The sequence below is a fragment of the Bubalus bubalis genome, chromosome 4 (assembly GCF_019923935.1).
Source record: "Bubalus bubalis isolate 160015118507 breed Murrah chromosome 4, NDDB_SH_1, whole genome shotgun sequence".
Taxonomy (NCBI): domain Eukaryota; kingdom Metazoa; phylum Chordata; class Mammalia; order Artiodactyla; family Bovidae; genus Bubalus; species Bubalus bubalis.
Window position 1 is genome coordinate 25,815,656 of NC_059160.1, and position 23,145 is coordinate 25,838,800.

Here is a 23,145-nt window from a genome sequence, read left to right on the forward strand (position 1 = left end):
CACTGTCGTTCTGGAGTTAGAGCTCAGAGCTCCGCGTGCCGATTTTGAACCAGAGCCAAAAGCTCCGCCAAGAGCCGTGCGTACAGGCGTGGAGGCCAGCGTCACGCGTTCACCATACGTGCTTTCGCGCCTGCGCGCTGCCGTCTTCGCGCCTGTATGCAGCTTCTGCCGGGCGAATCCGCCTTCCCGCCGCTTCGTCACTTCCGGCGGACGCTTAGCGTCATTGGTGTCATCACTTCCTGCGGGTACCGGTGTGGACGGTACGGGTCGCGGCCGCCGGGTCTGCGCTTCTCCCCTTCCCCTACTCTCCTCCCTCCTTCCCTTTCCCTCCCTCGGCGGCGGTCGGTCGCCCGTCGCGGACTCCCTGACCCGTCCCTAACCCCTTCCTGACCTTGGAGCCACCGGATTGGCCTTTTCCTGTGCCCTGGCCCAGCGTCAGTGTCGGGGCGGGGGGCCTTGAAGAGCCGGAGGCGCTGCCACACAGGAGAGAAAAGACTAGACGACCCCTCGGCTCTGCAGCGGGATTGCTCGGCTCGCAGCCGCCATGGCGATGAGGCAGACACCGCTCACCTGCTCCGGCCACACGCGGCCTGTGGTGGATCTGGCCTTCAGTGGCATCACGCCTTATGGCTATTTTCTAATCAGCGCTTGCAAAGGTGAGCGGGGGCGCTAGTCGGGCCCCTGATAGCTGAGGTCGGGCGGAAAGCGAACGAGGTTGGCATCCCCGTTGCGGAACGAACTGCGGCTCTCGCAGCGTTTGAGGTTAGGGCCCCACGGCGGGCTGATGGGGAGAGGAGTAGTTGTTAGGGCTTCCGCAGCTGACGCCGAGAGGCTTTCCTAAGTAATGCCCCTAACGAAGGCTTCTCGTTTTACCTTTATTGCTATTTTTGGAAAAGCTGAACTGTGCGCTTGCCTAGACGTCCCGGCCAACAAACAGTGTAAATATCTCTCAAGGATTTGGCAGAATGCAGCTACTAGGCCAGGCCTTATTTTACGAAGACTTAGCATTCCTGTTACCTCATTGAATAGTCTTTTCTCGTATGAAATTTTTCATTTCCGTTTTCCATCTTTCAAGTGGAAGCTATGTGTGATGGAAGCTGAGATTTATATTAAGAAGTTTGTCCAAAATAAGACTCAAATCTAGATTGTTTTGACGCAGGTCAATCTTTTCACCTAGTTACAGATGCTTCCCAGAGAGAATGTGCAGCTGGGTTCTTCATTGAATTTATTTCTGAACGATCCTTAGTGACCCCAATGAGTGAGAATAGTTCAGACAACAAAAACAGTTTCCACTTCTTTTTCAATATGATCGTTTTATGTTTGAGCCTTAGATTTTAAGTCCTCCGAACTTCTAAGTCACATGTCTTCTTCAATATTTTTTAGATGGTAAGCCTATGCTTCGCCAGGGAGATACAGGAGACTGGATTGGAACATTTTTGGGTCATAAGGGTGCCGTTTGGGGCGCAACATTGAATAAAGATGCAACCAAGGCAGCGACAGCCGCTGCAGATTTCACAGCGTAAGTGCAGCCAGAAATGGCCATCTTCGGAGTTCTCTGTGGATTGTGCTCTGAAATGATCAAAACGTCGTTAAAGGTTACTCATGAAATTCTTACTGCCTGCTATATGGAACACCCCGTGTTTGATCTCACCAGAATTCCGGCCTGATCCTACTTGCTTCTTTCTCTTAAAAGGTTCTCAAACTGTTCACAGAGACTCAAATGACTTCATTCTGTGTAAGGGTGAAATCTAAATTGTTGATTTCCCCTTGTATCTAGATTATCATCATCTTTGTTGATTGCACCAGCAGAATGTCTGCTGATGCCATTATTTCTTATGTCACTGCCATCTTAGTTCAGGTCTCTACCACTAGTCGTTTCCCATCTGTTCATTCTCCCTGGTGCTGTCAGTTGTCTTCCTGAACACAAATATCTGATCACTTCTCTAGCTAATGCTTTTCCTGTCTTACCTCTGCTTTGTCAGTGATCCATGACCTTGGGTGTACATTATTAGAAGCTTTTAAAATACTCATATACATATTGGTCCGGGGGTGGGGGGGGCGGTAAAGTCCCCAACAACAGTTATTTCCTTACCCGAAGTTCTTCTAGGTGATTCTGATGTGCAGCCTTTAATCATCGGCCTAAAGGTTAAATTTCAGTTGTTGCCTCTTTAACACTTTGGCCCATCCTAATTCACCATCATCATCTGCACTGCACACCCCGTGCCCCACAGTCTGGTTACACTCATTGTTGCCAGAATGGACCTTACTTACTCTGATTTTTGGCTTTTGTGTATATTATTAAGCTGACTTGCCAGTGACCCACTTTCTGGTCTGCTCATGTGTATCATATCTTATATAACCTTGGTACCTCTACTTCCTAATGTTTGTGACTTAGCAGACACTTAAATGTTTTAAGGAAGACAATGTCAAGGGTTATTGTACATGCGGTAAACTGTTAGAGTTGAGAGTCTTGAGAGTGAAAGTGGTTTTTAAAAATTGGTTTTTTTAAACAGAATTTTACACTAAGGAGCAATTGTAAATGTGTTTGTTGTGCCTTTGTATTAAGCAAATTAAACATACTAGGCTTATTATGAAAAATAAAGGCAGATTGATTGAGGTGGTGCATACCTGACTGTATTTGTTGAAACTTGTAGAGCTCTATGGCATGGAGTGAGTTTTACAATACATACTTTTTTTTTTGTTAAATAGAATTTTTAAATAAACAGAGGGAGATACAATCCCATGCTGATGTGGGATTAAATTTGAGATGATGAGAGAGCAGTAAGAAAAGTTAAAATGTCAATTTGAACTTTTTTCTTCGCCTTCAAAGAATAGATGTTGTTATGTTTATGCATAACCATTGTAAGGGTTTGTGCTTTGCCCTGTTGTGAGTCTATGCAATTCTGATAAAATAGGGAACTGCTTGGTTTTATGTAAATCCTTTAATGTCAAATGTTGCTTTAGAGGTCGGCATGCATGCTTATAATGTGACAGACTCCTTTGTTAATTATGGGATGTGAAAAATAGAAAGTAAAAGTGATTCTCATACGGGGAAGATTTGTGGAGGACTGGAAGGTGAGGGTGTCCATTCCCTCTTTTTGCTCACCCTGTTGGCCGTGTTAAACTTCTGACTCTTACAGTACTTTCTGACTTACATGTTGTTGCTTCTTGAGGCCATGGGCCATGTCTTATATTTTTTTGTATACCCGGCTTGTTCAGTGCTTTGTCAAACAAATAAGGAAGTTTCTGAAGCAGAAGGACTAAGAATGGATGAATTACAGATCTTGGTTTTTTTTCTGAGACATTTATGTCTCCTGTGGGTTCAACCTATTTTTTTTTCTTCAGTTTCTCCTAAGTTTATTTTTTGCTGAGTCCATTAGGAACATTGTCACTGGGAGAGAATGTCATTGGTTTCATAACAGAGATAGAAAATTGGAATTAACAACTCTGCGACCCTAGGGACCGTAGCCTGCCAGGTTCTCCTGTCCATGGAATTCTCCAAACAAGAATACTGGAGTGGGCTGCCATTTCCTTCTCCAGGAGATTTCAGATATTTGTTAGGTGGATTTTTAAAATATCATTATTGAAACTAGGTCCTCAGTTGGCTAAGTTAATAGTTAATAAAGTGATGTTTTAAATTTGATTAGGTAAAATGTAACAAGATCTTAGACACTACAGATATTAGCATTAAAATAGACAATCTTTTAAATTGCTTTTCTGGAGAGATTCATTTCCGTTAATCTCAGTTCTGTGTTATCTGGCTCAAACATGAGTGCTAATGACATGAGCAAAATGCTCTGTCTTCTCTTGCCTGATGGACAGTCTTGCTGTGATCTGAGACTTGAACAGAAGCTTGTTAGTAATGATACCCATCTCTGTAAAATCTGTGAACACCTGATGTACATTTGACAAATTGTAATGCCAGCCCTTAGGAAAAGAAATGAAATGCATTAGACAGAAATTACTGCTCATGTGATAATTACTCTGAAATGGAGAGAGAAAAAGGTGTGAAAAATATGGCACTTTAAATGTTTAACAGAGTTCTGAAAAGAGTAGTCAGGATTTTATCTTGCTGCTAGAGGCACAGTTATCTTTGTTTTTAGGTCACTAACAGCATTAATAACCCAAGTCATACATTGAGGACGTTTCTCTGTATAGGTATTCAGTGTTGTTTTGGGGCTTTCTTAACATTTCAGGTCTTAGTGTCTGTGTTTACACGGGGTTATTAAAATCATGAATGCTGGGGCCAGATTGTGTTTGAACCCTGGCTCCATCCTTTAATAGCTCTGTGATCTTGGGAACTTTATTTAACCTCTCTTTTTCACAGTTTCATCATCTATAAAAGTGAGAATAGCAATAGTGCCTACCTCTCGTCATGAATGGCTTCCCTTGTGGCTCAGCTGGTATAGAATCTGCCTGCAATGAGGGAGACCTGGGTTCAGTCCCTGGATTGGGAAGATCCCCTGGAGAAGGGAAAGACTACTCACTCAAGTATTCTGGCCTGGAGAATTTCATGGACTGTGTAGTCCATGGGGTCGCAAAGAGTCGGACACAACTGAGCGCCTTTCATTCGTCGTGAATATTAAATGAGTTGATATGTTTATATTTAGAATATTACCTGAAATCTAGTACACATGTAAATGTTAACGTGTAAGGTAACACTGATAGCTACCTCTCCAATAGACCAAAATCATGTGTTCTTTTGGAACATCTGTGGCTAAAGCCAAGAAACCTTTGGGTTTCATGCAAGGAAGTTCTAGTAGATCTAAGTAGCAGGAGGGAATACTTTTGGGTTTTTTCCCTCTCAGTTCAGGCTTTCAGATGCCATGATGTAGTCGGAGAAGGCAATGGCGCCCCACTCCAGTACTCTTGCCTGGAAAATCCCATGGACGGAGGAGCCTGGTAGGCTGCAGTCCATGGGGTCGCTAAGAGTCGGACACGACTGAGCGACTTCACTTTCACTTTTCACTTTCATGCATTGTATAAGGAAATGGCAACCCACTCCAGTGTTCTTGCCTGGAGAATCCCAGGGGCAGGAGAGCCTGGTGGGCTGATGTCTGTGGGGTCACACAGAGTCGGTCACGACTGAAGTGACTTAGCAGCAACAGCAGTGGGAAAGATGTAAGTATTTGCATTAAGCAGGCCTGAGTTCAGGCTTCCCTGGTGACTTAGCGGAACCTGCCTGCCAATGCAGGAGACGTAGGTTCCATCCCAGAGTCAGGAAGATCCCCTGGAGAAGGAAATGGCTACCCACTCCAGTATTCTTGCCTGGAAAATCCCAGGGACAGAGGATCCTGGTGGGTTATAGTCCATGGGGTTGCAAAAGAGTCAGACACAACTTAGCAACTAAATAACAACAAGGCCTCAGTTCATGTGCTAGCCATACTTTGTATTTTCAGTTTGATCATGAGATGTTTCTTAAACCTCTTGTTTCATATTTGTCAAATGAATGTAAGCCAAGCGTGGTTTGGGGGCAAATCAGCGATTTTTTCCCACTTACATGCCTGAATCTAGCCTTGTGTCTGTTGCATAGCAGGTGCTTGGTTAGTGGGAACTGAGCCTTGACCCTCGTTTGCTGTGTGTGTGTCTGTGAAGTGTGGGGATGTGTGCATCCTTTCTTTGTATTCCCATTTAATGACCTGTGTGGGCTCTGCTATTATGGAACTTGACCCAATAAAGAAGAGCTCCTTAGTGTAATTTTACGTGTCATGTTTATCTAAAGGAGAATTTTGTCCGATTTTCTTATAGACAGAGTATATTCAGCAGGGCTGGTCTGTGAGTCAGTTTGGAATGTTATCTTGAGGTAATTTGGGCAGGCAAGTCAGCTGAAACTATCCCTGAAACACCATTCTCTTTATATCTTTTAATTCGTCTTTTAATTCATAGAGCTAATGTTACCACCACATCTCCTTATCCTCTTTTTTTTTTTTTTCCCTCTTGTAAAAAGCCAACAGGAAGAGCTAATTTTTCTCTGAGTAAGGTTCTCAATAAATCAAAGGTGCTCGTGTCTCCTTTTTGATGGCTTGGCTGTCCTGTTAAGACAGGCAGTCATTTTCCCGAAATAGCTTAATTTTTTGTTAAGGCCTTAAAGAAGTATGTTAAGCAGCCCCTCTTTTGAGACTGCTAAGTCCTTTCTCAGAATATGAAAAGTATTGAACAGACAGCATTGATCATATGCAAAAAACTGGGGACATAGAAGTATCACTAGTTTAGGGAGATGGCAGGTACCTCTTGAGTTGTACAGAAATGAATGCTACAGGATTAGCTGTTGAGAGGGTATTGTTAATGATGTTTCATTAACCATCTTCCTTTATGGACCCTTCCAGCCATTTCTCTCAGGGGAGCTCTATGGAGGATGTCCTTTCCCTTGCTTTGATTTGATCCCTGTAGCCAGCTAGTTAATAACCAGTTTCTTGCCCGGAGTTTAGGTTATTCCAGATTCCTTTTAGGATTCTAAGCTGTTTTTAGGACTATTATTGGGAATAATGGAAATATGCCAAAGTTAGTACAAGTGACTAGAACATGCTCTGTTGGAGAGGGTGGCACTCGATTTTACTAGTGTATCTAGTGGGAGGAACGCGAGTGTAGGTATATAGGCCCTCGGCATGGTACTAGTGCAGTCGCTCCAGTTCTTGCTTCTGGAACAATGAATGGACATGATCTAAGCAGAATAATTTTATTTTGGGGAGTTTGGTGAAGATGACTGAATATCCTTGAAATTAGTATCTCTAAGGACATCGCCCAGTTTCTTTGAGACTTGAGAGTATGTGAATAGAATAAAGATTTCAAATATATTTGATATTTTCTTCACTTTTGATGTGCTTAGTCGCTCAGTCATGTCCGACTCTTTGCAACCCTATGGACTATAGCCTGCCAGATTCCTCTGTCCATGGGGATTCTCCAGGCAAGAATACTGGAGTGATATGCCAGACCCTTCTCCAGGAGATCTTTCCGACCCAGGGATCGAACCTAGGTCTCCTGCATTGCAGGTGGATTCTGTACTGTCTGAGCCACCTCGGAAGCCCTTTGATACCTTCTGTTAATTATAGCAGTCTAATCTATGTGAACTCTTTTTTTTTTTTTCTCCCTCTCCCACAGAGTCCATAAGACTGTTCTATACATCAGTGTCTCTTTTGCTGTCTCGTACACAGGGTTATTGTTACCATCTTTCTAAATTCCATATATATGCGTTAGTATACTGTATTGGTGTTTTTCTTTCTGGCTTACTTCACTCTGTATAATAGGCTCCAGTTTCATCCACCTCATTAGAACTGATTCAAATGTATTCTTTTTAATGGCTGAGTAATACTCCATTGTGTATATGTACCACTGCTTTCTTATCCATTCATCTGCTGATGGACATCTAGGTTGCTTCCATGTCCTGGCTATTATAAACAGTGCTGCGATGAAGATTGGGGTACACGTGTCTCTTTCCCTTCTGGTTTCCTCAGTGTGTATGCCCAGCAGTGGGATTGCTGGATCATAAGGCAGTTCTATTTCCAGTTTTTTAAGGAATCTCCACACTGTTCTCCATAGTGGCTGTACTAGTTTGCATTCCCACCAACAGTGTAAGAGGGTTCCCTTTTCTCCACACCCTCTCCAGCATTTATTGTTTGTAGACTTTTGGATCGCAGCCATTCTGACTGGTGTGAAATGGTACCTCATAGAGGTTTTGATTTGCATTTCTCTGATAATGAGTGATGTTGAGCATCTTTTCATGTGTTTGTTAGCCATCTGTATGTCTTCTTTGGAGAAATGTCTGTTTAGTTCTTTGGCCCATTTTTTGATTGGGTCATTTATTTTTCTGGAGTTGAGCTGTAGGAGTTGCTTGTATATTCTCGAGATTAGTTGTTTGTCAGTTGCTTCATTTGCTATTATCTTCTCGCATTCTGAAGGCTGTCTTTTCACCTTGCTAATAGTTTCCTTTGATGTGTAGTCTATGTGTAATGTAATCTATGTGAACTCTTATTACTGATTTCCCTGTGATTAAGAGTAAACATGTGGACAAAACTAAAAGTAAAGTAAAATTAAACAGTATAAGCTGAGTTCTGTGGAAGAACAGAAAGGAATGGTTGATGGAAGTGAGAAAAATAGAAGGTTTAGTGAAAAAATAGCATTAGTGATGAACCCTGAGGATGAGTAGAACAATGATAGCTGAGAATGTAAAGTTTGTTGTTGCTTAGTTGCTAAGTCGTGTCCAACTCTTGTTGCAATCCCTTTGTCCATGGGATTTCCCAGGCAAGAATACTGGAGTGGTTGCTATTTCCTTCTCCAGGGGGCCTTTCTGACCCAGGGTTTGAACCCTCGTCTCCTGCATTGGCAAGTGGCTTCATTACCACTGAACCACCAGGGAACCCTAAGATTATAAAAATACAGACTAAGTAGAACACTATGAGCAAAGACAGAGGAGCCATGGCTTGTTGGAGGGATTGTTTATAATCTGATGTGACTAGATTCAGAGAAATAATGCAAAATGAGGTTGGGAAAGTTGGTTGGACCAGAGAGTTGAATTGGAAATAGGAGAGGGTGGAATAGGTTTCCTGTGCAAAGAGAAGTATTTGAGAGTTTAGTAGCAATACCACTCACAGTTAACATTGTTTCTCTGAGCATACTGTTACACTTCTCTACAATGTTTCCATTTTTTCCCAGGATGTATTTCTCAGTTCAGTTCAGTCCTTCAGTCGCTGAGTCATGTCCTACTCTTTGCGACCCTATGAATCGCAGCACGGCAGCCCTGTCCATCACCAACTCCTGGAGTTCACTCAGACTCACGTCCATCGAGTCATTGATGCCATCCAGCCATCTCATCCTCTGTCATCCCCTTCTCCTCCTGCCCCCAATCCCTCCCAGCATCAGAGTCTTTTCCAATGAGTCAACTCTTCGTATCAGGTGGCCAAAGTACTGGAGTTTCAGCTTTAGCATGCTCTTTAAGGCTACTGGTTTTGATGCTTACATTTTCTGGACTTTCTGACATAAATTGTGGTGTGGTTTTTGTTTGTGTCTCTATAGCCATGTGTGTTTGTATTTTATTTCTTTTCTTTTTTTAAAAAAAATTTATTTGACTGCATGGGGCTGGGTCCTAGTTGAGGCCCTCCGGACCTTCATTATGTCATGCAGTATCTTTCATTGTGGCTCGCTGACTTAGTTGCTCCCCGCCTTTTGGGATCTTAATTCCCTGACTAGGGATGGAGTCCATGTCCCCTGCATTGCCAGGCAGATTCTTAACCATTGGGCCACCAGGGAAGTTCCTTAATTGTATTTCTTAAACATATTATTGTGTGTGTGTGTGTGTATATATATATATATTTTTTTTTTTTTTTCCCCCTCAGCTAAAGCTAACACTACTGAGGCAAGAACTTTGGGATCATTTTTTTTTCTCCCTTTTGTGCCTCCCGTTTGTCTCCCTTTTCTCCTTTTTGAGTCTTGAGTGACATACTTGATATGTTTATTCTATGTTTAATGAGTGAAGAAAAAATACTCCTTGCTTTCTCTGTTTTTCTTTTGTTTTCTCTATTTCATTGTTCACTTTATTCCTAAAAATAAATGTCAATTACATTAGAATGGAATTTTTAGAATAATTATGAAGCATAGCTTGTTCCTCATAACAGTTTCTTTTTGCCTTGTGGAAGGTTTTCTTGTTTATTTTTCAATCACCTCTTCTGATCTAAAATGAATTTTTTCTTCTTTATTGTTCAAGCTTTTTTATTTGGGGGAACTTCTTAACAGTATTTCTGTGAACTATTATTTAATCATTATCCCCCAGTGTACACATACATACATATGTGTGTATAGACACACAATCACACATACACTTTGGGTTGGGATGGGTTTGTTGGAAAACCTACAATTGAGAGATTTAAAAACCTATAATTAAAATCCTCAACATTAGCATTATGTAATCAAAGGCTGATGCTTTGTGTGGAGGTTAATTGGACTAGGATTTGAAAATATAAGTCAACTCTGAGGGAGAGATGGGAGAGTATTTTTTTCTCTACTGTCTTGATTTAAAATTTTATATAATCTCTTTCTCCTAAGTATTTATTGTTTTTCATCTCATTTCTCGTGTATATGAGAGTATAGATGAAAACAATTGGAAAGGTGAAACTGAATTGGTTAAAATGTTTGCGGTCGTGTTATAAGAATATTATGGCTACAGGCTAAAAGGAAAGTAAGGATTTATGGTTCATGGATCTTATTTATTTAAATTTGATCTTTTCCATTGTCAAAATTATATTGCTGTATCATTTTTACCTTATAATACATTTATATAACATCTCAAATAACTCATTTGGTAACTAATTATCAAAATTACCATGTTTGTCTTTTACTTTTTTATGTTTTACTTTTAGCAAAGTATGGGATGCTGTCTCAGGAGATGAATTGATGACCCTGGCTCATAAACACATTGTCAAGACGGTGGATTTTACGCAGGTATTAGAAAGTGGAATTTGTTTTAGGGAGTTAAATTGCTGTTATTATAGGATATGTCTACAGTTTTATATTTGATTGGTTTGTATTTAGTTCATGTTTGGTTTTGTGGGGGAATATTTTGTATATGCTGGTTACATTTGATTTGACTTTAGATTAAACTATACACATTTACAGTTGACTCTTGAATAACAGTTTGAACTGTACGGGTCCACTTAACATGAATTTTCTTCAGTGGTAAATACTGCAGTATTAAACAGTCCACAGTTGATTGAATCTTTGGACGTGGGGGAACTGAGGCGGGTGGGGACCACATATATAGAGGACTGACTATAACTGATAACGTGGATCTTCCACTGTGTGGAGGCTGGTGCGTTAATCCCTGAGTTGTTTAAGTCAACTGTATTTTTTCTTGGTTGATCCTATGAGATTTTTAAGAACCCTGGAACTCTTGTATCAACAATAGTAACAAACATCTGAAAAACCCAAGTAATGTTTCCCAGTGACTTAGAAGGGAGAGGATAAATTTGAGATCATCGTCATACTACTCAGTAGGCAGCGGGATCAGAGCCAACTGAGAGAAGTCATATGGTTGGTGATGTGACATTTGAACTGGGAAGCTTACAGGATTTGGCAATTATGAGAAAGATAAATGCTCTATAGTATTTTCTCAGGAATAATTGATCTGTGTGCATCTCTTTGTGATCTCTGTGAACTTTATTTGCATTTTATGTAGTGTTGAAGAAGCTGCAAAGAGATATAACTATTAAAGTAGTTAATCTAATACCATTTTACTTGTATGTGTTTTCAGGATAGTAATTACTTGTTAACTGGGGGACAGGATAAACTGTTACGCATATATGACTTGAACAAACCTGAAGCAGGTAATTTTAATTCATATGTATTTGTGGTTTTGTTTTCTTTTAATTTAAATAACTTTTCCTGATTAAAGGAATTCATGTTCAGTACTCAAATTAGGAAAATGTAGTCACAAAGAAAAAATTAAATTTTAATCCACCATCCAGTCCGTTCCCCACCTCTGTCATGTGGGGTCTTTTATTTCCCTGACCAGGGATCAAACTCACACCCCCTGTATTGGAAGCTTGACCACTGGACCACCAGGAAAGTCTTATCATCCAGTATTATTAATTAATGTCTTTCGTTTTTGGTTGATGTTTTTCCAGTCTTTTTTCTTTTTTAATGCAGATTTTTTTTTAATGGATTTTTTTTTTACACTATTTAAAGAAAAAAATATATCCTGATAAACTTTTATTATGACACTAAGTCTTAAAAGGTACATAACAGTGTTAACTACCTTTTGGTTAGAAGGAGTGGTTATTATCTGTAGAAGGTGAGAAGGGTAAGAATTCTCAATGTATATACATACTTAGATTTTTGAACCACATGGGTATATCAGCTATGCTGAAGAATGCTGAAAATCTGTAGTAGTTTTTTCATGTCTTTTAATACTCTATATTCATTCTTTCTAATGACTTTATGACTTTCCATTCTATGGATAAGTGAACTAACCAATCTCCTATTATGGCCTACTTGGGCTATTTACAAATTTTCAAGATTATAAGCAGTGTTAGGCTAAACATCCTTATAGTTTCAAATATTTCACAGTTGTTTCTGTAGCATATCTACATAGAAATAGAATTGTTGGGACAAAAAGGAGATATACTTGGAAGCCATAAATAGATATTACCAAAGAGGCCACCAGTGAAGTATAAAAATGTACCTATAGCCAACCTATTCCAGCAAACACTAACTAGCTTTATCTTTGCCAGTTTAATAGAAAAATTCTTATTAATGGGAACTTGAAAAACAATTCATGAGGTTAAAATACTGTTGAATACCATTTTAATTTACTTTTGTGGACTAATAAGCACCTGTTCATTCTATTACTGGTTTTAAAATTTATTCTAATTTGTCATTTGCTTTTACATTTTGTTAGTAAGGTTTGTGGTATACACATTTTTAATAATTGGATGGTGAAATCTGACATTTCCTCTATAAATTCTCTCAGTGCACAGAAGTTGTAAGAGATACATTTTCTTCCCTAGTCCAGAGCATCATCTCCATTTTGCAGTATTTCAGTGCTTTCCTAATCACATGCTGCATATTTTAAAAGCGACTAAAATATGAGAAAAAGAGTTTTATTTATTATATATTAATTGGGTTATTAAATTTTGTGTTGTGGGCATAGTTTATTCATAAGTCAGTAAGCTTTAGAAGCTTATAACAAAGTCAAAGCTACGTTGGAAGTTAAGCAGTTATCCTCGAGATACCTTTTCTAAAGGTATTTCTAAGGTGAGGAAACAAACTGCATTATCTTTATTCTCCTTTGGTACCTGGGAATTAATAACTTTATGCAGAAACAGCAGACTACTCTGACCTCACCAAATCACTGTACCTTCTGACTCAGCAAGATAGTTCAAAGCTCAGGCAGTTAGCTTTTGTGTTCTTTTCCCTTTCTCAAAGCTGCCTTTGAAAGTGACTCTTCCACTGTCTTGCATTAGAAAGAAGAACTTTTACCCTGTCAGACACCAGATTAGAAACTTCAGGGGATGGCTGCTATAATGTGTGCACGGTTTTCATCTGTGTCTGATAGCAGTGTCTGTCTGTGTTTTGCATTCAGTTCTTGCTATCCACACAAACATCATGCAGCCAAAGAGTGAGTTGGGATCATAGTACTGGTCTAGTGTTGTCTCTTTGGACCTGTCCACCACTGGCCAGCCTCCAAATTCCCACACACAAAACTTTGGGAATAGAGATTGTCCCTTTGGGGAATTTAATGTAAGATGCCTGTAGTAACTTTTTCTTTTAAGTGATGGTACAGGGCCGGGGGAGCAACTTTAAATGTTTCGATTGTTAAACTCTGAGGTATAGTAACTATTGTTAATCCCAGTTTACCAGTGAAGAAATGTAGCCTTCAAAAGGTTAAGTGGTTTGCCCAAAGTTAAAATTGTGTTGAATGGTATTGCCTGCAACATCTGCTTTTGCCCAGACATAGCAAGTGTATTAACAATTGTATTTTAAATTGTTTTATGTGAAGAACCTAAGGAAATCAGTGGTCACACCTCTGGTATTAAAAAGGCTTTGTGGTGCAGTGAGGATAAACAGATCCTTTCAGCAGATGATAAAACTGTTCGGTGAGTAATTTTTCTTTAATAATTTAAAGTTGAAAACATGTTTGACCTTGGAGCTTATAGTTAAGTTTCCTATAACTATCATGTAGGAAGAATTGTGTCTGAACATTACAACTGTGTCTGCATCTGGGTCACATTTTTTTGGAGCTGCCTGTTATAAACATAGAGTGGGATTCACAAGACTTAATTAAAACTGTTGACATCTTTTTATAAGCAGGTGCTCTTAACCTGGGTGAGTGGACTGGCTGGCCATAGGGTGTTAGAGTGTAAGAACCATTATTTAGAGCAGTGCTGAAATTGATTAGATTAGGAGATGTATCTTAATAGCATAATCATTTGGGAGGTATATTTAAAGTATTAGTTTTGACTTTACCAACAAGCTACCAAATAATTTGATGTTTTATGCGAAAGCCACATTTCTCAGTATCATCTGTGATTTGTGAGTTGGAGTGGAGGTTGTTTTACTACAGTTGTGGTTATTTTTTCATTGGTTAATCTGCAGTTGTAATTTAAGCTGTAAGTATTTTTCTTAAATGAGTAAATACCACCTTCTTTTCTTTTTTATGCAGCCTTTGGGATCATGCTACTATGACGGAAGTGAAATCTCTAAATTTTAATATGTCCGTTAGCAGTATGGAATACATTCCTGAGGGAGAGATTTTGGTAATAACTTATGGACGATCTATTGCTTTTCATAGTGCAGTAAGGTATGTCTGAGGAGTATCTTCATTTTCTTTTCTGGTAACAAAGGGGCAGTTTAGTGTACTTAACATTTGCAAGGCATGTACTAAGGTATTTAATGCTTTTAAAGGCAAATCTTGGCCTATGTGATATAATACGGAGGAAGATTGTTTCCATACCTAGTAATAGTGAGTTTTTTGAAAATTTGGTAGACTTTAATTGGAAGAATTAATCAAATTAATTTCCAGGTGTTTGGGACATTTATTGGTAAAATTGAACAATTTTTAATGTATATTTTTCTTTAAAGATCCCTAGACTGATGCTATAATTTATATTGTTCATTACTTTAAAACCTCTGTAATCTTGATTCTGCCATTTCACTTTAAAATTACAGAAAAATTAGTGATTTTCCTTTTTGTTTCCAAATAGGGCATAGATTTAATGAATTCTTTATAAGTAGACTTAATTTTTATGATTATGAATATATTAAATGCTTATGTTGGAAATTTAGAAAATAAAATTTTAAAAAACTTGGGTATAATCCTATAGCCATAGAACCAGAAAGTTACTGGTAGCTGTGTTTTTTGCTAGTCTTTTTTCCTTGGGGGCAGTATGTGTTTGTATGTGTTTTTTCCTTTAGTTACCAGAATCCTAATAAGTATAATTTTCATTTTTTTATTCTAAGATCCTCTTAGCCATTAAAATTCTTTGAAAACATTTTTACTAGGTGTATTATTATAGAATCTGAGTGAGTGAGTGAAAGTCACTCAGTCGTGTCCGACTCTTTACAACCCCATGGACTATACAGTCCTTGGAATTCTCCAGGCTAGAATACTGGAGTGGGTACCTTTTCCCTTCTCCAGGGGATCTTCCCAGCCCAGGAATCGAACCTAGGTCTCCCGCATTGCAGTCGGATTCTTTACCATCTGAACCACCAGGGAGGCATTATAGAGTCTACCATGTCACACATTAGTTCCCCTGTTTTAACTCTGCAGTGAGATTTATGGTCACATCTCTTGCATGTTTCTTCACAAGAGAATCCTGTCAGTAGAGTTACCAGTTCAGAGGTCAGGAATGTCACGGCTGGCGCAGTCTGCAGCCTGTGTGCAGCTTTGTCACCTTCCCCTGTCTGCCCATCCTGGCCCTGGACAAGTGCCTCCCACACACTGCACCGCTCTCGGGTGGGTAAAATCACAGAGGAACATGAGGGGATAACAACAGAAGATGGTGTTGGAATAGTTGGGATCAACAATTTTTCACAGGAATCTTTGGGAGATGTTTAGTCTGCCTGAAGTTGGAACAAGGTTGAACAGACAAGATGAGCCAGGTGCTTTGGAAAGTGTGAAAACTACTAGTGAGCTCTGTTCTCCTCTCTCAGGAGAAGTAAGTGAAATTAGTGAAGCTCTTGCAGAAAAGCCAGGACTTGTCAACAGATCTTGTTATGAAGATAATGGCCACACTGACTAACTCTTCAGAATTAAATGAATTGATGGGTGAAGAAGCGTGTGAGAAATACAGAAAATCTATTGAGGAGTAAAAACGGAACCCCTGAAAAAACTAGTTTAAATAAACAAAACAGAGGGTAGGCATGTGTTTAAAGTTCTTAGTGTACATACCACATATTTGATTTCCATAAAGAATGTACCACATTATATTCTGACCAGCAGTCCTGACCTTTTCTCTGTAAAGGGCCACTTGCAGAGCTGAGCTTCACTGAATAGCTGAAGAAATGAGAAGGCAATCAAGATGGAGATGAGCAATTAAGAATGCTAGAGAGTTCACACACACACACAGTGAATTGATAATGGAATGTTATTGCCCAAAACCATTAAATTGTGCAGCTGAGTTCATTGGTTGCTTCTGGACTTGGGCAGCGTGCAGCCCTGGTGTAGAACCTTGCCTGAAATGGTGGTGGTAGAGGTTTGCTGGCCTATTAAATATTCTGCCATTTAAGCCAGAAAGTTGCTATTCAGTGATCTGTGTAAGTCATGACTAACTTTCATTTTCAGGCTTTGTAGTGTGTGATGATGGGAGTAGGATGGCAGCATTTCCGAGTTGAAATGCTCTAATGTTTTGTGTTGGAAGCCTTTCAGGATTTTTAGGGTTAGACTGGAAAAGAGCTGATGCCCAAACTCATTGATGTTCAGGGGAGGTTGCTGTTATGCATTGATTTTTATTACTTAGCTATAGTCTCAGATTTAGTTATTATCTTATAGCCTGATAATTAAAAACTGAGCCATTTTGAGCAGTTTTATATTTCACAGCATTAAAGCTTTTTCCTTTGCAGAAAGTTAAAAGTTCTCAGCAGCTGAAAATAGTATACAAATAATCCTTTATATTAGTTAATTACTTGCTGTAAAAACTTCTTCTATTTACCAAGTAATGCATGTTTGTCCTGGAAAAATTAAACAATGCAGAGTTAAATTTTTTTTTCCAAAGTAAAAATCCTAGTACATTAGCCATACTGTTTTCATTAACCAACCTAATCGTTTCCAGGAAGGCATTCACTGCACAAAATGGATAGCCCTCTATGGAAGGGGCTGTGTATTTTGGGTGTGAATTTCGCTTGGGCATAGTAGGCTTCTGGTTTTTTTTTTTTTTTCCCCTAATATTATTTAGATGTATTTTTGTTTGTTGTTTTTCCTCTTTTAAAAATTATAGTTGACTTATAAGACTTAATTTCTACTTTACAGCAAAGTGATTCAGTCATACATATACATTCTTTTTTATATTCTTTTCCATTAAAGATTTATCACAGGATGTTGAGTATATTTCCCTCTGCTCTACAGTAGGGCCTAGTTCACCCATTCTCTATATAATAATTTGCATCTGCTAACTCCAGACTCCCATTCTATCCCTACCCTATCCCCCACCCCCCTTGGCAACCATGAGTCCATTCTGTCTGTGGGTCTGTTCTGTAGATAAGTTCATTTGTGTCATATTTTAAGTTCCACATATGTGACATCTTATGACATTTGTCTTTCTTTTACTGACTTACTTCACTTAGTATAATAAGTTCCACCTATGTTGCTGAAAGTGACATTATTCATTTTTATGGTTGAGTAGTATTTTGTATGTATGTACCACATCTTCGTTATCCATCCATCGGTGACCATTTAGTTTCCAAGTCTTGGCTGTTGTAAACAGTGATGCTATGAACATAGGGATGCCTGTATCTTTTTGAATTATAGTTTTGTGTGGATACATGCCCAGGAGTGGGATTGCTGGATCATAATGGCAACTGTATTTTTAGCTTTTTGAGGAACCTCCATACTGTTCTGCATAATGGCTGTACCAACTTACATTCCCACCAACAGTGTATAAGGGTTCCCTTATTTCCACACCTAGAGGGGTTTGTTTTTTTTTTAGCAGCACTTGGTTGTTCAGTCACTGCGTCGTGTCTGACTCTTTTTGACCCTGTGGACTGTAGCCCGCCACGCTCCTCTGTCTTTCTCACATATGTCAGTATGTTTGAATAAATGGATATTGTATTATTCCTTAAGTTTTAGAATTTAGGAACATTTTAAATGTAACATTATTTCCTCATATTATTTATGAAATATTCAAAACTTATAAATGTTGTTTAATTTTTTTTCTAGTTTGGACCCAATTAAATCCTTTGAAGCTCCAGCAACCATCAATTCTGCATCTCTTCATCCTGAGAAAGAATTTGTTGTTGCAGGTGGTGAAGATTTTAAACTTTATAAGTATGATTATAATAGTGGAGAAGAATTAGGTAAGTTGTCTTTTTTTTTTTCTTAAGATTGTGTCGGTACCTTGATCAAAGGTTAGGTTTCAGTGATTAACACCTTAGTTAGCCAATTTTTTTTAGCTCCTACTTGGTTTCTAGGACTTCCCTTGTGGCTCAGTCAGTAAAGCGTCTGCCTATAATGGGTTCAATCCCTGGGTTGGGAAGATCCTCTGGAGAAGGAAATGGCAACCCACTCCAGTACTCTTGCCTGGAAAATCCCACGGATGGAGGAGCGTGGTAAAGAGGGGTCGCAAAGAGTCGGACACGACTGAGGGACTGCACTGCACTGCACTCACTTGGTTTCTAGCTAGCCTGCTCTACAGCTCAGTGAACTTAAGCTTGTTAGAATTGTACACAGAGAAGAAAACACAGTTTTGTTTTGTTTCTTTGGGAAAACTGATGGCTTGTGTTGGGTAAATATAACCTCAGTGAATACACTAAATAGAATCTATTTTAATTGTTCAGTGTTCATAATTTATTGGTTGAATATTAAGTGACTTAAATAGAGATTCTTTCCCGTTGTTTTTATTTAATGTCACTTTTCAAGTTTTAGATGTTTGGCCACATGTTTTATTCTCTGAAGAAGAGAAAGTAAATTATTTGCTGGGTATCTGAGGTTGCAATTCGTGAATATAGAACCTTGGATGCAGACATTCTTATTTCAAAATCTCAAATTCTTTCTACTCTTATGATAATTTTTTATATTCATGATAACACAGTTATGGTATTCCCTGAGAGAAGCTAGTGCATGAATGTCTTTGAGCTGAGAGGACATGGAGACAGAATAAGAACTGCTGCTACTGCTGCTAAGTCACTTCAGTCGTGTCCGACTCTGTGCGACCCCATAGATGGCAGCCTACCAGGCTGCCCTGTCCCTGGGATTCTCCAGGCAAGAACACTGGAGTGGGTTGCCATTTCCTTCTCCAATGCATGAAAGTGAAAAGTGAAAGTGAAGTCATTCAGTCGAGTCCGACTGTTAGCAACCCCACGGACTGCAGCCCACCAGGCTCCTCCGTCCATGGGATTTTCCAGGCAAGAGTACTGGATTGGGGTGCCATTGCCTTCTCCAGAATAAGAACGTTGGTCTAATAAACAGTTTTGAAAACTGGTAAAGTGATGAGGCATTAGAAAGTAAGTGAAAAAAGTTCGGAAATAAGGATATGCCTTAAACAGAATAACACCACTACTAATGTGTACATTTTCTCATTAAACTCTATATAGGATAGGTATTGATCCTTGATCTTCATACTCTGTGATCAGTGGACTACAGCTCTTCTGCTAGGAGAGTATGAGAGGCAGAGTGTGTAAAAGAGCTCCATCTGGTGGTTCTCTGTAGTCATAGTAAGAATTGCTTCCCTGGTAAATAGTGAGTTAGGATTTGAAAATGGGGATTGAATTGATAAACTTTAGACTTGCTTTCTGTAGACTTGAAGGTGGGGTGTCATTTACCTCCCTTTCTTTATCTTTTTTTTTTTTTGGTTTATTTTAAAAGAGATTTCTAGATGTCTGTTTAAAATTTATTGGTTTTGGCTGCGCTGTGTGCAGCCTTTTCATCTAGTTGTGACAAGCAGGGGCTCTTCTCTGGTTGCGGTGCTTGGGCTTCTCATACTGATCTCTCTCCTCACAGAATACAATCTCAGTAGTTGTGGCTTGTGGGCCCTAGGGCTTTGGCTCAGTAACTGAGACACACAGCTTAGGTGTCCCGCTGCATGTGGAATCTTCGCAGACCAGGCATCAAATTCACATCCTCTGCTTTTCGCAGGCAGGATTCTTAAGCACTGGACCATCATGGAAGTCTCTTTTATCTTTATTGGAACATGAAGTCTTGTTCTTTTGTTTTGTTTTGTTTATGATGAGAATCAATTGAGTTTTAATTCGGTATAGTTCTTTGACTTTGCCCTCAGGAATTTCACATCTTTTCTAGTGTATCAATACTTAATGTCCTATTTAAGTATTAAATTATCTAATACCCCTTCTCTTTCTCAGAATCCTACAAAGGACACTTTGGTCCTATTCACTGTGTGAGGTTTAGTCCTGATGGAGAACTCTATGCCAGTGGTTCTGAAGATGGAACATTGAGACTGTGGCAAACTGTGGTAGGAAAAACATATGGCCTTTGGAAATGTGTGCTTCCTGGTAAGAATTTTATTCATAATTTTGTATCATTTTTCATTATTGATTCTGTCTCTGTTTCTGTCTTCTTTAGAATAAGGTTTAAGCAAAGAGTAGCCTGATGAATAAATCATCCATTAATCTCTGAATAATACTACTTATTGATCCTTACTAGTACAGTAGGCATGTTTTTAATAAAAATATTGTTATTGATCCCAAGTAGTTATAGTTTGGATCTAAAAGTCTGAATCTGAAAGATATACTATTTTAGAATTACAGTTATTAAAAAAGGTGTTTTGTAGTTTATTGCTTGCCATAGTCTTGGTGTACTCTTCATAGTTGTTAAAATACTAGAACTTGCTCATGACATTTTAATTCATGTACTCATCATTGCTTTTCTTTTCATAGAAGAAGATAGTGGTGAGCTGGCAAAGCCCAAGATCAATTTTCCAGAGACAGCAGAAGAGGAGCTAGGTAAATACTAACATTTAACTTCTGTAGGGTCTTGGAGGATGGAAAATTGAAGTATTAGTTAACTCATTGACAAAATGTATTCAATGTAAGCGTATACTTATAGGAAATTTAAATATATGTATATTTATATATACATATAAATACATAAAAGATAAATCATTTTAAATACTTACTGCATGGTACTAGCCAAGGAGATGTATCATGGAGATGACTGATATGGTTACTCTTAAAGATCTTAGAGTTTGACTTAGGAGGCAGATGCTAAAATAGACTGTTGCAGTTGTAATTTTTACTTAACACTTGTTAAGCACCAAGTGCTCTTTTCCAAATATAGAATTATAAATTGTAATGTGCTCTGATCAAATGTAATATTGATTGAAATTCAAATCAATAAAAGGGAGCCAGATCTTCAAAAATCTGACTTTAATTCAGTGTCTACTAGACAGTTGAAGTCACTGAAAATGTAGCCCAAATGAGAGCCCCCCCTGGAGTAGAAGAGCTTGCTGGGAAATGGTCAAGTCTTTCCTCACTGCTTCTTAGTGGCCTCGGTTCATCGTTCGTGGCTTGTGCACTGTTCTCTTTTGCTTCCCCTCACCAGCACGCTTGAAAAACTTTTTCATTCATTCCTTAATCTCACAGAAATATAGAGTGGCTTCTTCCCTTCCTTAAGTCGACTAATGGGACTTCCTGTTTTTGAATTGTAGAAGAAATTGCTTCAGAGAATTCAGATTCCATCTATAGTTCAACTCCTGAAGTTAAGGCCTGAGCATCAGGCAAATGCCACAGACAGTACACAACTTAATGGACTAAAACAAGCGGAGAAAAGCGTCAGCCTCCAGAGTTACTCTCTGCTTACAGCAACATGAGCAGTAAATAATGAGGAATATGAATTAGCTCCAGTGCGGGAACTAACCTACTTGGTGATACCTATGAATGAAAACACAAGAGTATCAGCTAAAGGCAGGTGGAGTTATGCTCTTATAATGTGATGATCTGTTGTCTTTTTAATGAATATGTGTAAGCCAACATCCAATTTCTCTTATTACAATTAGATTTCTTGTAGCTGTTTATGTTATTATGAAGAGGGAAAATATATTGGCCTATTTTTCTGACCTTTCCCTTAAAAGCAGAAAGCTGGGTTTTTTTTTTGCTTTAGTTATAAAGAAGAGGGAATACATGATAAAGTAACAGTTTGATTTCTCTTTTATTGTACACTGCTTCTGAACATCTAATTGTTTTTAGTTGTCTCAATAAAATGGCTCTAAAACAATGCTGTGTGTGTTTCTTGGGGAAATTGATAGATTTGAGTAGTTGGGGTGTTTTGGCTGTGCCAGGTCTTGGCTGTGGCACTTGGGATCATTTTTTCAGTTGCAAATGCAGGCTCCTAGTTGCAGCACGTGGGGTCTAGTTTCCTGACCAGGGATTGAACCCAGGCCCCCTGCATTGGGAGTGTGGAGTCTTAGCCACTGGACCCCTGGGGAAGTCCCCATAGATTGTAGTTTTATAAATGGAAATGGCCAGAAAGTTTTTCTGTATCATATCAAGAGACCACCCAGGTAAAGAATCTGTAGTGAACAGAAATTGTTTCCTGATTTTGAAATTCAGTTACTTGCACTGAATTTTTGAAGTCTTCATGTACTTTGGTTGAGTTTTATATACCTTTCTCCCTGCTAGATTGGACAGAAATGCTTGAACTGCCTTTTAAGAAAACTTTCAGAAAAAAAAAAAAAGACTTATTTAAATGATAGGTACTTATTATAAGAAAAAAAGAGTTAAGAATTAGCAGAAAGATAGCAGAAAAATCACGCAAAATCCCACTAACCCCTAAAATCTGTTAAAACTGATCACTGCACATTAGTATACCTTTGCGTGTATATATACAGGTAGAAGAGATTTTATAAAAATGGGGGATAATTGTAGTCCTGCATTGTTTGTTTCACTACCATTTTAAGTTCAGGTGACAGTCCAAAAGCCCTTTTACCAACCTTCTTATAAAATGGATCAACTGAGTTTAGATTTGTGATACATTTATTTTTTAATAATATGGGAGGACTACTGAACTTGTTTGGAAATACTTCTGACAAATGAATAATATCTGCCAAATTGCTTTTTCTCTCCTTGTTTATCTTGTGAATGATCCTTGATAACTTTCCTTAAAAGAAATAACCAACCCCAAAATAAGTCTTTGAGGATTTCTGGTAACTGGAAGAAAGCACAGTAGGCTGTGACTGCCTTAGAGGTTCGAGAGAGGTGTGTTACGGAAAGTCAACTGATGGTCCACACAGGGTAGCCTGGGTGTGGGAGGTAGGGGGAGGGTGTATTTTCTTGTCAGCTTGCCATATGCCTGATCCTTTGCAGCAGCAGTATTCTCAGTGTACCACAGATTCTAATCATACTTTGACTTACTGTAAATAAAGCTGAGCTTTATATGCACCAGATTGGAATTTTGAAATTGACTGGTAATTTGTGAAGTTCATGACCAAAGAGAATTTCTTCTGGAAATGGCAACCCACTCCAATGTTCTTACCTGGAGAATCCCAGGGACGG

At 38.9% G+C, this 23,145-nt stretch overlaps 1 protein-coding gene and 1 non-coding gene across 3 annotated transcripts; both read left to right on the forward strand.

Moving 5' to 3' along the window:
* The first annotated feature begins 245 nt into the window (after positions 1-245).
* Positions 246-21,868, forward strand: LOC102392063 (serine/threonine kinase receptor associated protein). Of its 2 annotated transcripts, none has more exons than XM_006052375.4 (10): positions 246-656; positions 1,384-1,519; positions 10,350-10,431; positions 11,240-11,312; positions 13,487-13,583; positions 14,150-14,287; positions 17,861-17,997; positions 19,999-20,148; positions 20,536-20,598; positions 21,303-21,868. In XM_006052375.4, the coding sequence occupies exons 1-10, from the start codon at positions 545-547 to the stop codon at positions 21,362-21,364; spliced, it is 1,050 nt and encodes a 349-aa protein (XP_006052437.1). In that variant the 5' UTR covers positions 246-544; the 3' UTR covers positions 21,365-21,868. The 2 variants fall into 2 exon arrangements, with proteins under 2 accessions (XP_006052437.1, XP_006052436.1); XM_006052374.4 differs by having other exon boundaries at positions 249-656; positions 20,533-20,598.
* On the forward strand, positions 13,005-13,188 carry LOC112584806. The gene has a single exon (XR_003109204.2). It is a non-coding gene; the product is annotated as a small nucleolar RNA SNORA23 (small nucleolar RNA).
* Positions 21,869-23,145: the final 1,277 nt, after the last annotated feature.

What these genes read in the sequence shown, in the direction of transcription:
- LOC102392063 (XM_006052374.4), top strand. Translation starts at nt 545, where the DNA reads ATGGCGATGAGGCAGACACCGCTCACCTGCTCCGGCCACACGCGGCCT. An exon ending in TCTAATCAGCGCTTGCAAAG is followed by an intron (nt 657 to 1,383) that starts GTGAGCGGGGGC and finishes AATATTTTTTAG; the next exon opens with ATGGTAAGCCTATGCTTCGC. An exon ending in GCAGATGATAAAACTGTTCG is followed by an intron (nt 13,584 to 14,149) that starts GTGAGTAATTTT and finishes TTTTTTATGCAG; the next exon opens with CCTTTGGGATCATGCTACTA.